The 16,057-nt window shown below is 33.3% G+C and overlaps 2 protein-coding genes and 1 long non-coding RNA gene across 4 annotated transcripts; 2 read left to right on the top strand and 1 right to left on the bottom strand.

Moving 5' to 3' along the window:
* Positions 1 to 414: 414 nt before the first annotated feature.
* Positions 415 to 1,458, bottom strand: LOC128397807 (uncharacterized). The gene is made up of 2 exons (XR_008327009.1): positions 825 to 1,458; positions 415 to 711 (listed from the first exon to the last, which is right to left on the bottom strand). It is a non-coding gene; the product is annotated as an uncharacterized LOC128397807 (long non-coding RNA).
* Positions 1,459 to 2,704: 1,246 nt separating this feature from the next.
* LOC128397806 (uncharacterized) lies at positions 2,705 to 5,263 on the top strand. 2 transcript variants are annotated; one of them, XM_053358558.1, is made up of 3 exons: positions 2,705 to 4,032; positions 4,127 to 4,726; positions 4,877 to 5,263. In XM_053358558.1, exon 1 carries the CDS (start codon positions 2,787 to 2,789, stop codon positions 4,029 to 4,031), a length of 1,245 nt encoding a protein of 414 aa, XP_053214533.1. In that variant the 5' UTR covers positions 2,705 to 2,786; the 3' UTR covers position 4,032; positions 4,127 to 4,726; positions 4,877 to 5,263. The 2 variants fall into 2 exon arrangements, with proteins under 2 accessions (XP_053214533.1, XP_053214532.1); XM_053358557.1 differs by having other exon boundaries at positions 2,705 to 4,726.
* Positions 5,264 to 5,768: 505 nt separating this feature from the next.
* On the top strand, positions 5,769 to 15,808 carry LOC128397985 (uncharacterized). Its single transcript, XM_053358788.1, has 5 exons — positions 5,769 to 5,899; positions 6,146 to 7,449; positions 8,853 to 12,340; positions 12,548 to 12,670; positions 13,005 to 15,808. The coding sequence occupies exons 2-5, from the start codon at positions 6,181 to 6,183 to the stop codon at positions 14,437 to 14,439; spliced, it is 6,315 nt and encodes a 2,104-aa protein (XP_053214763.1). The 5' UTR covers positions 5,769 to 5,899; positions 6,146 to 6,180; the 3' UTR covers positions 14,440 to 15,808.
* The last annotated feature ends 249 nt before the right edge of the window (positions 15,809 to 16,057 follow it).

Below are 16,057 nucleotides of genomic sequence, written 5' to 3'. Positions count from 1 at the left end.
ATTGTAATCCTTTCCTCCTTTTTCACAATTGATCAAGATGATAATTGTCGTTATTGATAAGCCAACGCCTTGAGACTAATATGTTCATTGATTGGAGATTATGATTTTGACAGTTTCACTTAGATGTTGATAACTGGTGTTACTCATAATCAATAGATGATTGTTATGTTAATCATGATAACTTGAATTGTAATCAACTTATCACATTAAATTTATCCTTCCAATATGAATGGTTAGTGATATTGATTAGAGATGGTAATTAAAATTATTAACCAATATTGGTGATGTTTCTGGTTAACATGATTAAACATCAATAACTTTTTCATTTTGGTTGATTATTTGATTCCAATCAATGTTTCCATTTGTTATTTTTACCATGACAATTAGAGGATAATAATCATTAATCATCAATCCTATTTCCACAATTTCTTTATTGTCTTTACCATCATTACGATCATATCTTTGACTCTCCGTCTTTATCTAACACGATCAAGGATAATTTCCGGTTTCCAGGTTAATCAAGAATCCATCATGTTGATCATCATAATTGTGGTGAAACAATTAACTCCATTAGGTATTCACGTTCCAGTTAACCATTGGGAAGACTCCAAGGAGATTGACCAGGAAAATCATCAGACTGACAATCATTTAATCACAAACATTGAGTTTAAATTGGGTTCATTTATTTGCTCTCATCCTCCATTGATGATCCTATAAATGTCAAGGTTAAAGAAAATTGTAAAGAAACAACAAAATATGTAATCATTAATTGTCATGGATGGAAAGGGAAAAGGAAGAGAACAATTATCGATGACATTACTCACTTGCTTCATCTTATTCTCATCAAAATGATTCCATTTAATTGTTGACAGAATCAAATTACCTTTAAAACAATTAGGAAACAAAAGAAAACAAAGAGATGAAAATAAACATTGTAATCAAAGGGTAAAGGTAAACACAAGTGAAAGAAACAATCAGAAAGAAGGAGATTCAGACAATTGGAAAGATTAAATAGAGTAAGTTGTAAGTTGAAAAGTCGAAAGTTAATTTTTCTCTCGTTAATCAAATATTATCATAATCAATTCCAAGTTAATTAATTGAAACATTTGGATTAATTTCTGATCACAAACAATTAACATGAAAATCAATAGAACGATCTGTGCTTCCATCTGGTGGAGAAAAGGAAAGACTAAAGTTCATTTTCTCGAAATTGTATTGACAGTTGGATGATTTTACTCACAATGTCAGTGAATATTAGAATTGAATTTATTAATAATTCGTTGATTCTTGATAAATATTGAGTCAATCTTTTGTCTTTGTTAACTTCTAGAAAACTAAAGGTAAATGTCAAAGATTCAGAGATGTTATCTATCAGTTATAACGAACTGTTTGACAATTTTAACACAGAACATGAGAAAAGAACTTTTATCCGAAATCGAATTTCGTTAAACTTAAAATAAGATAACGATTCTGTTAGAACGAACCCTTCAATCAATACTTCTCTAAAATGTCCCGTTGGGCCAAAATTGCCGTCGAAAATCGTTAAAAGTTTTTTGTCAATATTTCGACGATGATTGGAAAACTTGTCGATTTCATTTTCAGCGCATATTATGATCTATAAAAAGTCGTTGGAAATGCTCAAATTCAATAAAAATCGATAGAACTTCGAACGTTTTATAAAACAATTTAATTAGATTAATTTCCATCCAAATGACATTTTAACCTTGACAATTATCGATTTCGAGTTTGTTTACAGAAAAGATTATCCTTTGAGTGCTGAGCCTTAAATCTGATTGTAAAAACGAGGAGACAACCAACAATTACTATTTTCTTCAGCTCATAACAATCAATCAAATCAACTGTGTAGCATTCTGATAAAGATTGATTATTTTTCTACAAATTCTGATTCAATTTTCAACTGTCTGAGTCTTGGAAAAACTCTTGCTCTGACCAGAATAACGGAAATAAAGGTAAACGATATTTTCTCGGAAATATTTCGTATCAATTGGTTTATTGTATTCCAACAATTTATTGATTTTCATCTCTATTCAATTGCAAGTCTCTATTTCCAACTCTTTGTTTACTATTTTCCAATGTCTTCTATCAATATCATCTAATTACGAGAATATCTTAGAAACAATATCATCATCATCATCATCATCAAACTAAGGGGAGTTATTGATGCATCTCAATGTTAATCGTTCAGAGTTAATGTGATTTAATTTTCTCTAAATCAATTAACCGATATTGATACATTTTCCCCTTGATAACAATTCAATAAACGTCTCTACAGAATCAGAGATAAATTTAGTTGTTACAAGAACAACGATTTACTAATTACTTTGTGTCACGTTAAAAATAAATTACTGGGAGTTAATTTAATGAGAAGAAAACAAAATAGATATATTATTATATATTAATGATATTAAAATGATCAATAAAAATCAATTCTCATTACAATTCAATTGAGATGCGAAGAAAATGAAAAAAGTATCAACTCCATGGAAAGAATATGAAAAAGTCTCGTTTTTTTTGTTCTTTTATCGGATTATATTCAGAATTATCTCAATTCTCAGTCTATTTATCACTTCTAATCCCCTTGGTTCCTATTTGTGTCTCTAAATTATCTCAGTTCTCTTCCTCATTTGTCCTTGAAGAAATTTGTACTTCCGGAAGATTGACCTTCGAGGCAAAATATTGTCTTCTCGTTAATCTAATTTGTCAACAATTAATTTGTGTCATCCCTTTTGAACAAATTGTTCCGCTGATTTGATCATGTTTTCTGAATGAATGAAACTCTTGAAACAATCAACATGAAGGTAAACAAGAATCAGAATCAGTTAATTTGTTTACTATTCCGGTTAATTACAATCCAACAAAATGCTTTACAACAAAAATCAACCAATCAATCAGTTAATTGTGATATTTTCGCTTACATTGTCATTGGATTGTTAATTTCTCTCCTAATTAACTTAATCATTCTCTCTCTTCGGCTAATTTTACCAATTGATAGTGAATTTGATCATTCAATTGAACTGATTCGGACAATTATCTGTATTGTCCAGTTAATTATAATCTGTCGTCAACGATCATATTGGATTAATCTTTATGCTCTGTTGATTAACCATAATTTCAATGCAAACTTTCAATCTAAATATATTTATTTTATATTCTCGTTAATTGTTACAATTATCTTAATCATCGATGGATCTTCCTGGTTTGCAGATAAATCAGATAATTACAATTCGATTGATAATTGTTTTGATTTTTTCTTCTTCCCATCAAATAGAATTGATTATTTCCATTTATCTTATGAGGTTAAATTCACCTTGGTTTTAATTGCGATACTTTATTATGGATTAATTGTTCATGGAATTCAACTTATAACAATTAACTGGATCATCTACATTTGCTATTTAACATCATCATCACTTACTAATCATCTTCAGTATTTACAATTTAATCTGGTTAATGGTAAACTAATTTCTCTTGATAGCAATCAGATTAAAAAGGAGCGACTATTTCGTATACGATTGATTGTTAATCGTATTGATAAACTACGTCGACAATTAGATGACTCATTAGATTGGCTTCCATTTGTTTGGATATTGGCTCATCTTTTTGAATCATTTAGTTGTCTAATTGAATATTTAATTACTTCAAATGGACAATCAACTAATCACACTCAAGTTATTCATTTAACTATTTTCCTTCGTAGATGGTCACTATTTAGTTTATCATCGGTGTTTATGATTATCTTGTGTTTGGTGACAATTAAAGTGAAATCAAATTACCTGAACCTTGAACAACGAATTGCGACTCAAAATCATCAAATTAATTCACAATTAACGCGATTATCATCCAATGGGATCACCGATTTAGAGGAGATACTTTTTAAACAAGAGTTGTCTCGATGGAGACAACAATTAATGGAAAGACAATCAACCAAAGGAACCAATCAAATTAATCAATCGCTAATGGCGCTTCTGATTAACACAATTATCCCGATGTTTATTATACTCAAAACATGAAGTAATTAAAGTCCCAAATTAAATCAATTCTAAATCTGATTAATCTTTTTCCAACACTTTTCAATTTCAAAAATCTTCCTTTGAACAACAATCAGGATCTTCGATGATGAATTTAAAATTGATCAGAAAGAAAACTAATTAAACTGATTTCTTCTTAAATTACAATCACAATGAGATCAAGTTAATTGTTGGAATCAAGTTGGAAAACTATTCTCCGGAAAGTTAAATCATAATCACAATCAAAATCGGTCTGAATCATTACAAAGCCGTTCACTGGACTTTCACTGGTAACAAACAATCAAAATGGTGATTACAATTTAATTGCAACAATCAAATTACTTGGAATTGATGTTCAACAATCACTAAATGATTTAAATAGTAATCAATTAACTTTCCATTCATATTGCTCGTGTTCATCAATAAGTGGATATCATTGGACCTTTATCACCATGTTATCATCTGAATTGTTTTCATTGACAAGATAATTTACTTTCTAATGACAATTAATCAAAATCAATTATTGATTTGTGTCCTCATGTACCAATTGAAATGAGTAATTAAATCAGTTGAAGATGAGCATGTGAAGATCCACAATTTACCAAGGAAAAACATGACATAACATAATCGAAGCAATTTAATGAGAATCAATTGTTACTGTTTAACAATTAATTCACTGATTGTCATAAAAGATTCAGGTAAGAGAATCAAATTGTTACAATTAACCAACACCCTTATCAACCTGATCCTTTTAATTATTAACAAATAGTATCAATAACTTACAGGTAAACCTTTGTCACTTTTAATTTGTACAGTTAATTAATCATTTACATTGTATATTGTTACAGATTAATAGTTGATTAGTTTGTTCACACTAAATGATTAACTAAATCACCAGGTTCCAATTAACTGTCCAGTTTGATGACCACATGATGATTCTGGACTCACATTGATTTCTGGACAATTATTACATTGGAACATTAATTTATTAATTTAACAGTTTGAATTCACTTAATTGTTAATAATCAAGATCCCCTGGTGATAATTTAATCAAATTTGCTCTTTTAATTGTTGATCTCTTTTACAATTACTTAATGTAATTTGATTTTCTCTTGCAAATTTAATAACCAATTTGTTAATTACTTTGATAAAATTAAACATACAAACATAGATAATAGTTAATTCAGTTGATTACGATAATTGTTATCTCATTTTTAACATTATAATCAACAATTAAAAACACTCTTAACCAAATAAATCACTTAATTGCCAATTTGATTTCTTAATGAAAACAATTAATTGATAGTTTTTCACTTAATCAATCAACTTAATCAAACAAAGTACAATTTAAATTTCTCTTGATTATCATTACCATGAATCAATATAAATCATCGAGGACTAAATGTTTCAATACTAATCATGAAAAAGGAAAAACAAAACAATAAAGTTAATCAACTAATCAACTAATCAATTAATCAACTAATCAAATGATTAAATCACTTTTTCAATCTATCTTCAAATCTGATTACAAACAATTAGCTAATCAGATTAATGATTAATTACTTTCACTTTTCTCTTCTCGTCCTAACAGTGAAGTTGATTGTCTGATAAAAGGAATTGAATTCCAAATGATTAGAACTAATTGTTGATTTAATTGCGAATTTCGATCGTCCCTCTAGTGGAAATAAACGAAACTATCGAATAAAAGTTCGCGCAATCGTAAAGCCTTTGGGAGGAAAGAGAGAGAAAGAGTAACTGTTAATCTCTCTGTTCATTTCAACTTGTGCTCTCTTTTATTATAATTGTATTTTCATTTGATTTAATTGTTAACTGCGAACTATTTGATTAGTACTGAACCAATTTGGATAAGGGTATTCAAACAATTCGTTGATTAAAGTTAATTTTATTTCTCTTTGGATAATTGATTCAGTTTCATTTTCGTTTTCTCTTCAAATTTACTTTCTCCTTTTTTCTCTGTTTCCTTTTTGGTTCCTTTTTTTTGTTCTATTCTCTTTTCTCTTTCGCTTTTTTCTTTCATCTGTCTAATTTCTCTCTCTTCTTTCTCATATAAATATTTTTTTTTCTTTCTCTCTCTCTCTTCTCTTTATTTTCACCAGTATTCACTTACTGATCTTCTCGAATTTCTAGAGAGATGGTTCAGCATAATTGTTCGTCTTCACCTCTTACTCTTTCCTCTGATTCTACTACGTCTTGTACTTCATCAAAATATCATCACAGTCTCTTTGATCCTAATGATGAACGGGAAGCTTGTGGTGTTGGATTTATCGTCAATATTAATGGTCAACCCTCTCATCAGCTTCTTCTCGATGCCCAAACCATTAGTAAACGTATGGAGCATCGAGGTGCTTGTTCATGCGATAATCTTACCGGTGATGGTGCTGGATGTTTAGCATCAATTCCTCATGAGCTTTATTCTCGTGTTCTCAAAGAAACTCATGGTATTGAACTTCCACCTTTTGGTAAATATTATTCTGGTCTCATCTTTATTGGTGTTTCATCGTCTCCTCAAAGTGAAAAACGATTCAACGAATTGGCTGAAAGCCTTGGATTTAAGGTTATCTGCTGGAGAGATGTGCCAAAAAATAATAGCTGCTTGGGTGAAGTAGCTAAAGCATCCGAGCCCCTCGTTAAACAGGTATTCCTTATCTCGACTCGAAATGATTCAGGTGATGATGATGAGGCCACTGATCGTCGGGTTTACCTTCTACTTAAATGGTCTGGTCGTGTTCTTTTAGAAGAAGGTTTGGATTTTTACATTTGTTCACTTTCTCGTCGCACAATTGTCTATAAGGGACAATTTACTCCACCCCAATTATGGGATTATTATAAAGATCTTTCAGATCCACAATTTAAATCTTACCTTTGCCTGGTTCATGCTCGTTTCTCAACAAATACTTACCCAAATTGGGCTCGCGCTCATCCCTTAAGGTTATTGGCTCATAATGGTGAGATCAATACACTCAGAGGAAATGTCAACGCAATGAGAGCCCGTGAAGGTGTAATGAAAAGTACCCAATATGGTAAAGATTTAAACAAATTGTATCCTGTGGTTGAACCTGGTGTTTCCGATTCTGGTTCCTTTGATAATGTTCTGCAATTCATGGTGATGGCTGGTAATCGTAGTTTACCGGAAGCGATCATGACAATGGTACCCGAAGCCTGGCAAAATGATGATCTCATGAACATGGACAAAAAAACCTTCTACCGATGGTCAGGTTGTACCCTAGAACCTTGGGATGGTCCAGCTTTGTTAACCTTTACTGATGGACGTTACATCGGAGCGATTTTGGATCGTAATGGACTTCGACCTTCAAGATACTATGTGACAAACGATGGATTCGTAGTGATGGCATCCGAAGTTGGTGTTCTTGATATTCCACCGGAAAGAATCGCTGCCAAGGTTAGTTGGAAAAAAGAATTTTTTGTTTTCTCTTTCTCTTTTTCCCCTTTCCCCTCTCTTTCTCTCTCTCTTTTCTCCTTCTAACCTTTTTCTCAACTTGAAAATATCAAAATATCACCATAAATTATTTTCTTTTTTTTGCCTCATTGGAAGAAAAATTTAATTAATAGACTAATAATTATCCCTATTAATCAATAACAAAATTGATTTCATGTCAACAGGTTGATTGACATTGAAATATATGCAAATGATAGTTCACTCAACTCTTTCTGTCTCTCTATCTCTCTCTATCTCTCTCTATCTCTCTCTCTCTCTCTCTCTTTGTCTCTCCCATTTAATCAGCTACATTGTTTTAACTAATTTATCTCATCTGTTAAGCTATTTGAAGTACTTGTTAGCTAAAAAAAGAAAAACAGAAAAGAAAGAAAAAAAAGAATAAGAATATAAATATAACTCTCTTGATGATTTTCTCTCTCTGTGTAAATATTAATATTAATACATTTTTTTCCAATCACTTGATCATCTTTTACATAACGTTTGTAACTCTGTCAATAAATGGGAGAGACAATGACATTGTTTATTTTCCTCTATCAAAAATCAATTAGAGAGAGAGAGTGAAAGTTAATGAGATGTTCCCAATATTTTCCACTCATCAACTAATTAACCTTTTTGTTGATTTATTAAGATACTTTTACTAACCTATTCTCACTTGTGATGTATCAAAAGTATAATATAAAAATACATTTATTTTTATAAACAATTATTATGATGCCAGAGAAGATCATAATTACGTCATTTAATTAGATGGGGATGTCTTCTTTTATAGAGTAATGTGATTTATCATATGACACTTTCTCTAATTATGTATACAGGGTGTTGAGAGATTCATCAATTTATTAATAGCTGGAAGCTTCTTAAATCTTTTAATCAACTTTTTAATTCATCTTTTGCTCTATTTCCTTTTTCTCTATGTTTAAATCCTATTGGATTTTACCTTGAAAATGACTTGAAGATTTTCAGCTTCTTTAAATTGTTGCTTTTCATGTGATTAAATTTTGATTATTATTAGCTCTCTCTCTCTCTCTCTCTCTCTCTCTTCGTGAGATGCGCACGTTCTGGTTAGCTGATTATTATTATTTTAATCGAAAGTGCTTGAGAAACAAATTAATTGATTACTTAATCATCATGATAAGTGCAATCAGAGGTTGATTATTGTTTATATAACCCTTAGTCCAACTATTGATTTGATCCACTCATTTTGTATTGATTGTTGACTGTTGACTGTTAGAGTTGCTATTAGGATAATTTTCTATTAATAGTTTAACTGATTATATTAATTGCTCATTATGTCTGTTGAATTAATTAAATATTTTATTACTTTATTTTTTATCTTGCATTCATAGAGTCGTTTACGTCCAGGTAGAATGCTTCTGGTTGATACACAACAGCAAACTCTAGTCAAAGACGAAGAAATTAAATTGAACATAGCCAATGCTCGACCTCTTTCGAACTGGCTTCAGGAAATGTTTACTTTGAAAGAGTTGCGAGAATCCGCGGCCAACGAATTTCAAGGAGCCGATGCAACCGTCAGGCGTCGAGCTGTTTTCTTGGATGGTTTGGCTCGAGGCGATTCTCTTGTTGGTCGAGCTCAAGTATTACAAGATCGACGTTTGGCTCTATTCGGTTATACAACTGAAACTATTAATTTCCTCGTTTTACCAATGGTTAAAACGCAAAAAGAAGCACTTGGTTCTATGGGCAATGATGCTCCATTAGCTTGTCTTTCATTGTGCCAGCCTTTGTTGTACGATTATTTCAAACAACTTTTCGCTCAAGTTACTAATCCACCTATTGATCCATTCCGTGAGAAAGTTGTCATGTCTTTGGCATGTCCGGTTGGACCAGAATCAAATCTCCTCGAGCCCAGTGCAGTTCAATGTCGACGGTTATGGCTTGAACAACCAATCTTATCCATCACAGAAATGGAGATAATTAAGAAAACATCTTACAAGGGTTGGCACTGTAAGACCATTGATTGTGTCTACCCCGTAATCGAGGGTAAAGCTGGTCTTTTAAAGGCAATAAACTCCATTTGCGATGAAGCTTGTCTTGCTGCTCGAAGCGGCTACGCAATTATTGTACTTTCCGATCGTAAAGCGAATCACGATCTTGTCCCTGTCAGTACTCTTCTGGGTTTGGGTGCTGTTCATCATCATCTGATTAATGAAAGACAGAGGATGAAGGTTGGTCTTTTCCTGGAAACAGGAGAAGCTCGTGAAGTTCATCATATGACTGTCCTTTTGGGCTATGGTGCTGATGCCATTTGTCCGTATCTTGTTTTTGAGACAATGGCAACACTTCGAGAGGAAAGATTGTTATCCCTTTCGGATTCCGAAATTTTCGATAACTATGTTGCTGCCATGGAACGAGGTATTGCCAAAGTCATGGCAAAAATGGGTATCTCAACGTTACAAAGTTACAAGGGAGCTCAAATTTTCGAGGCTCTTGGTGTCGCTGAAGAAGTGATTGATAAGTGTTTCAAAAATACACCCTCACGAATTGGTGGTGTTAATTTTGACATTCTTGCTGAAGAAGCTATCGAACGTCACAATATCGCTTTCTCTCCTTCATATACTGCAGACTCACTGATATTGAGAAATCCTGGTTTCTACCATTGGAGAAGTGGTGGAGAAAAACATCTCAACGATCCATTGGCCATCGCTAATCTTCAAGATGCTGCTCGTTCTAACTCACCACAAGCTTATAAAACTTTTGTCCAATGGACTCAAGAAGCAGTCCGAGGTTGTACACTTCGAGGTCAACTAGCTCTAGTCTATACTGATAAACCTGTTCCATTGGATGAAGTTGAACCAGCCGCCGAAATTGTCAAACGATTTTGTACTGGTGCAATGAGCTTTGGTTCAATTTCATTAGAGGCTCATCAGACTCTTGCAATTGCCATGAATCGTGTTGGTGGAAAGTCAAACACTGGTGAAGGTGGAGAAGATGCTGATCGATGGGTAATCAAAGATCTCAACAATAATCGTCGAAGTGCGATTAAACAAGTAGCTTCTGGTCGGTTTGGTGTTACTGCTGCTTATTTGGCCGCTGCTGATGAACTTCAAATTAAAATGGCTCAAGGAGCTAAACCAGGAGAAGGAGGTGAACTTCCTGGACACAAAGTATCCAAAGAAATTGCAGCAACTCGTCACTCAGTTCCAGGAGTCGGTCTAATCAGTCCACCTCCTCATCACGATATTTATTCTATTGAGGATTTAGCTGAACTTATCTATGATCTTAAATGCTCCAATCCGGATGCACGTATCTCAGTTAAACTTGTCTCGGAAATGGGAGTTGGAATTGTCGCCGCTGGTGTGGCAAAAGGAAAAGCTGAACATATAACAATCTCAGGTCATGACGGAGGAACCGGTGCTAGCTCATGGACTGGTATTAAAGGCGCTGGTCTTCCTTGGGAACTTGGAATCTCAGAAACTCATCAAGTTCTTGTTGCTAACGATTTACGATCTCGTGTCGTTTTACAAGCTGATGGACAAATAAGAACAGCTTTTGATGTTATTGTTGGTGGTCTGTTGGGAGCTGATGAATTTGGCTTCTCAACAGCCCCACTTATTGTCTTGGGTTGTACTATGATGCGAAAATGTCATCTTAATACTTGTCCTGTTGGTGTTGCCACTCAAGATCCCGTGTTGAGGAAAAAATTTGAAGGAAAACCTGAACATGTAGTCAATTATTTGTTCTTATTGGCTGAAGAAATTCGAGAAGAAATGGCTAAATTGGGTGTTCGAAAGTTTAATGATCTTGTTGGTCGAACTGAATTGTTACGCTTTAATCCCGATTCTAAAAATCCTAAAGCCCAATTGCTCGATTTCAAAACAATCCTTTGTAATGCTCTTGATCTGCGGGCGGGTACAAATATTAAGGGCGGTAGTTTGAAGCAAGATTTTGAGTTAGACAAACGTTTAGAAAATTATCTAATTGAAAATTGTAAATCCATTCTAGATGGAACCTCAATGGAACCTCGTAAATTTAATTTACCAATTGTTAATCAAGATCGGGCTTTTGGGTCTACATTGAGTTACCATATAGCAAGAAAATTTGGTGAGGAAGGCTTAGCTAAACCTGATCTGATCCATGTACAAATTAGTGGATCAGCAGGTCAAAGTTTCGGTGCTTTTCTAGCTCATGGAATTACCCTTGAACTCGAAGGGGATTCCAATGATTATGTTGGTAAAGGTTTATCTGGTGGTGAGATAATTGTACGGCCAAGCAAAAATTTACCCGAAAATTTTAAGTCCGAAGAAAATATTCTAGTCGGTAATGTTTGTCTTTATGGTGCCACTTCTGGTAAGGCCTTTTTCCGTGGTATAGCTGCTGAAAGATTTTGTGTTCGTAACTCGGGTGCCATTGCAGTGGTTGAAGGTGTTGGAGATCATGGATGTGAGTACATGACTGGTGGTCGAGCGATTATTTTAGGAGTTGTGGGTCGTAATTTCGCCGCTGGAATGTCCGGTGGTTTAGCTTATGTTTACGATGTTGATGGTAAATTCCAAGGTAAATGTAATATGGAAATGATTGACCTGTATAAACTGGAGAAAGACGAAGATATCGATTTCGTTGCGAAAATGTTGACCGAATTTGTCCAGAAAACGGAATCAGCTGTTGCTCAACGAATTCTATCCAATTGGGAAGTAGAGAGAAACAATTTTATCAAAGTTTTCCCTAAAGAATATCAACGAGCTTTGGAACAGTTGAAAAAAGAGGAAACGGAAAAGGTTAAGCAAGAGGAAGATAAAAAATCTCCTCCTCCTGCAACTAAGGTTGAAGATATCGAAGATTCTATCATCGATAACGGTAAATTGGACAAAGTAAGGTTAGTTAATGATCCACTCTAACAATTAACTTTTCAACGCGTAAATAACATCAATTTGATTAACTTCTACTATTATCCATTAGTAGTAAACTGATTACTGGATACATTCATTTTTATCCATTTTGACAGTAATTAAGAGATTGATACGTGAAATCAATTTCTCGATAATTGGATCAAGTTTTGATTATTTTTTTTTTTCTCTATCAGAGGTTTCATGAAATACAAAAGACTGAAAGGTTATTATCGAGAAACCAGTAAACGATCAAAGGATTGGAATGAAGTATTCGATTTTAATTACATCAAAGAAAATGTTCGAACTCAAGCAGCTCGGTAAGTATTTGATATTTTTATTCTTATGCTTTATTTTCATTAGTCGATTTTTCCATCATTCTCTTTCATTCATTATTATAAGTTGACATTTAATGAATAAAAGAAAACGAGAAAAAAAAATAATAAGACAGAAACAAATCGATGAAAGTTATATATAAACTGGAAAGTTTAATATTTGGTTTTGACAATCGACTGTGATGATAATAATAATAATGTATTAATATTAATAAGGTTGAGATGGAATATTATTAGACTTTTGTTATTTGTATTCTGTTGATTATTATCAGTTTTGATTACTGTTATTAATATAATGATTACTTTTCTACTCATTTAGATGCATGGAGTGTGGTGTACCTTTTTGTCAGTCGTCTCATGGTTGTCCTCTTGGTAATATTATACCAAAATGGAATGATCTTGTCTATCAGAATGATTGGCAAGAAGCAATTAATCAACTTCTTCAGACAAACAATTTCCCTGAATTTACTGGTCGAGTGTGTCCAGCTCCATGTGAAGGAGCCTGTGTTCTGGGTATCAATGCACCCGCCGTGGCAATTAAAAGTATTGAAGTGTCCATCATTGAGAAAGCATTTGAAATGGGCTGGATGAAACCGATGCCACCTCTTTCACGGACTGGTAAAAAATGTGCCATCATCGGTAGTGGACCAGCGGGTCTCTCTTGTGCTCACCAATTGAACAAAGCTGGACACTCGGTAACTGTTTATGAAAGAAATGATAGAGTGGGTGGACTTTTACAATATGGTATTCCAACGATGAAATTGAGTAAGAAAACTGTTCAAAGGCGAATTGAATTAATGACTGCCGAGGGAATCATGTTTAAGACCAATTGTGATGTTGGTAAGACAATCAGTGCTTCTGATCTTATTGATCAATATGATGCACTTTGTGTTGCCACTGGAGCTACTTGGCCTCGAGATTTAAATATTCCTGGACGAGAGTTGAACGGTATCCATTTCGCAATGACTTTCCTTGAGACTTGGCAGAAGCAACAAATGCCCGGTATACTTGCGACAAATAGCAACAATAACAATACCTACAGTGTTAATAATCCTTCACTACCCAAGCCGACAATCAGCGCTGAAGGTAAGAATGTAATTGTTGTTGGTGGTGGAGATACAGGGTGTGATTGTATTGGAACATCGGTTCGTATGGGAGCTAAAAGTGTCATCTCATTTGAGATTCTTCCCCAACCACCTGATTCTCGTGGTGGTGATAATCCATGGCCAACATGGCCTCGAATTTTCCGTGTTGAGTATGGCCATGAAGAGGTGCGACTTAGAACTGATAAAGATCCTCGATTATATCAAATCTCAAGTAAAGAATTTCTTGACGATGGTGCAGGAAATGTTAAAGGTATTCGAGCGGTTTCCATTGAATGGGTTAAAGATGATAAGGGTGCCTGGAAAATGGCCGAAGTTCCTGGATCAGAACAAATTTTCGAAGCTGATTTGGTTCTATTGGCAATGGGTTTCCTTGGTCCAGAATCTTATCTCATTGAACAAGCTAAACTCGAGAAAGATGGTCGATCAAATATTGTCACCAAACCGGAAGGATATCAAACCAAAGTTCTGGACAAAGTATTTGCTTGTGGTGACTGTCGTCGTGGACAATCATTAGTGGTTCATGCAATCAACGAGGGGCGACAAGCAGCAAGGGAAATGGATGCATATCTGAATGGTGGACATTCTGGACTTCCGGGTCCAGGAGGAATTGTACCATTCACTCCCTATGTAGCCAATATTCAAGTTTAACCGGAAACGGAACAAAAAGCGTGGCAACATCAACTCGTTAAAACACACACACACACAAATGATTCCAACAATTAATAACTGTATCTAATTATTGTAAATAATTTTGGCAGCCTACTCAAACTTTCTCATGTTTAACATTCTATATTTTAACTTATATTTCGTTGATGAAATGATGATTACAGACGAAAATGACTCTAGAGAGTTTGTCTTGTAACGAAATCGATTTTCATTTTCTTCCTCCATCCTCTCAATCTTCATCTTCCTCTTTTCCCTCCTCTCTCTCTCTCTCTCTCTCTACTCTTTTGTTTTTAAACAATCAATGAGCTCTTTAGCCAAAGTATATAAGGTTTATACTTTTGTTTTTGTAATCAGAGTTTTAGTGAAGCCATTTTCCATTATTCATTTATCTCTTGTTATAATAATGATGAAAAATCTTCTTCCCACTCATCCATCTCTCTCCCTTTTCGAATCTTCTCAATCCCCTGTAACCTTTGCAACGAGATGATGATTTGTCTTTCTTTTTCTAGATTCGAAAAAAACAGAAGTTAAGCCAAGAGAATTTACTTTATATGTAAAAGACTCACCAAAGAGGAAAAGAGAATCAAAGAAACACTAAAAACCAAATTATCTTTAATTTGGTGGTAACTAGTGACAATTAACGACAAAATCAAAAAAAAAATTAATCTTAATCATGATCAAGTTTGATGTTTAATCCTGTTTCCAAATTAATCGTTAATCAATCTCTTTGCTGAACATGATCGAAGCTCCTATTTGCCAATCCAATCGAGATGATGATGGCATCATTAACTTAATACAATTTACTTAATTCGTTTGCTACAATTGATTAAATGTCCAACGATGATGATGATTAATTCAACGATTTATCAACTTAGATGACGTTTTACCAAGAGAGAGAATCATTTTTGCAGTTAAATCCAAATCAACTATTATATTAATTACTTAAAACAAAATGTAAACAATCAACAACAAAAAAAATGATATGAAAAACCATAGATTTAATTTAATGTTTCAATAGAAGATGATGTTCAATGGTGATTAAGTTGTTCCTGATTATAATTATGATGATTAATTAATTGTATCAAAAGACTACGGAAACAAAGACAATCGACAACAAGTCCCAGTAATAATAGTTAATAGTAATAATTGAATTGAAAACTTTTGATAATCAATTAACTGATGATCATAATTAGTCAGGACAATTGAGAAAAACAAAACTTTCATTAACCATTTTAATCATCAGCAATTGATTGTGAATATTTTTGGGTGATTAACTAAAGAAAAACTTACAATTTATGTGATTATATACTCTTGTCTGATTGTAATGATTAAATGAACGTTTAAATTGAAATTAATTACAACCAAATGTATTACAACAATTAATATTTAAGATATTCAAGCAATAATTAACTAATTTTTCAGTCGAAAACTTTTCAATGTGGTTTTGCCTTAAAAACTTTCAACAGGTTAATCAACTAATCAACTTAATTAATCTTTCATTCTGTTTCTTAATTGTGTCTTGCAGTGACAACAATCAAAACTAAATCAAAGCTTACACGAAAAAGATTCCTTCCAATTAATTAATTGTTAACCAAATTTC

Source organism: Panonychus citri, unplaced genomic scaffold, assembly GCF_014898815.1.
Source record: "Panonychus citri isolate SS breed McGregor unplaced genomic scaffold, ASM1489881v1 Contig00040, whole genome shotgun sequence".
In the NCBI taxonomy this organism is placed as follows: Eukaryota; Metazoa; Arthropoda; class Arachnida; order Trombidiformes; family Tetranychidae; genus Panonychus; species Panonychus citri.
The sequence above is the reverse complement of the archived record's forward strand: the minus strand, read 5'-3'. Positions and strand labels throughout refer to the sequence as shown.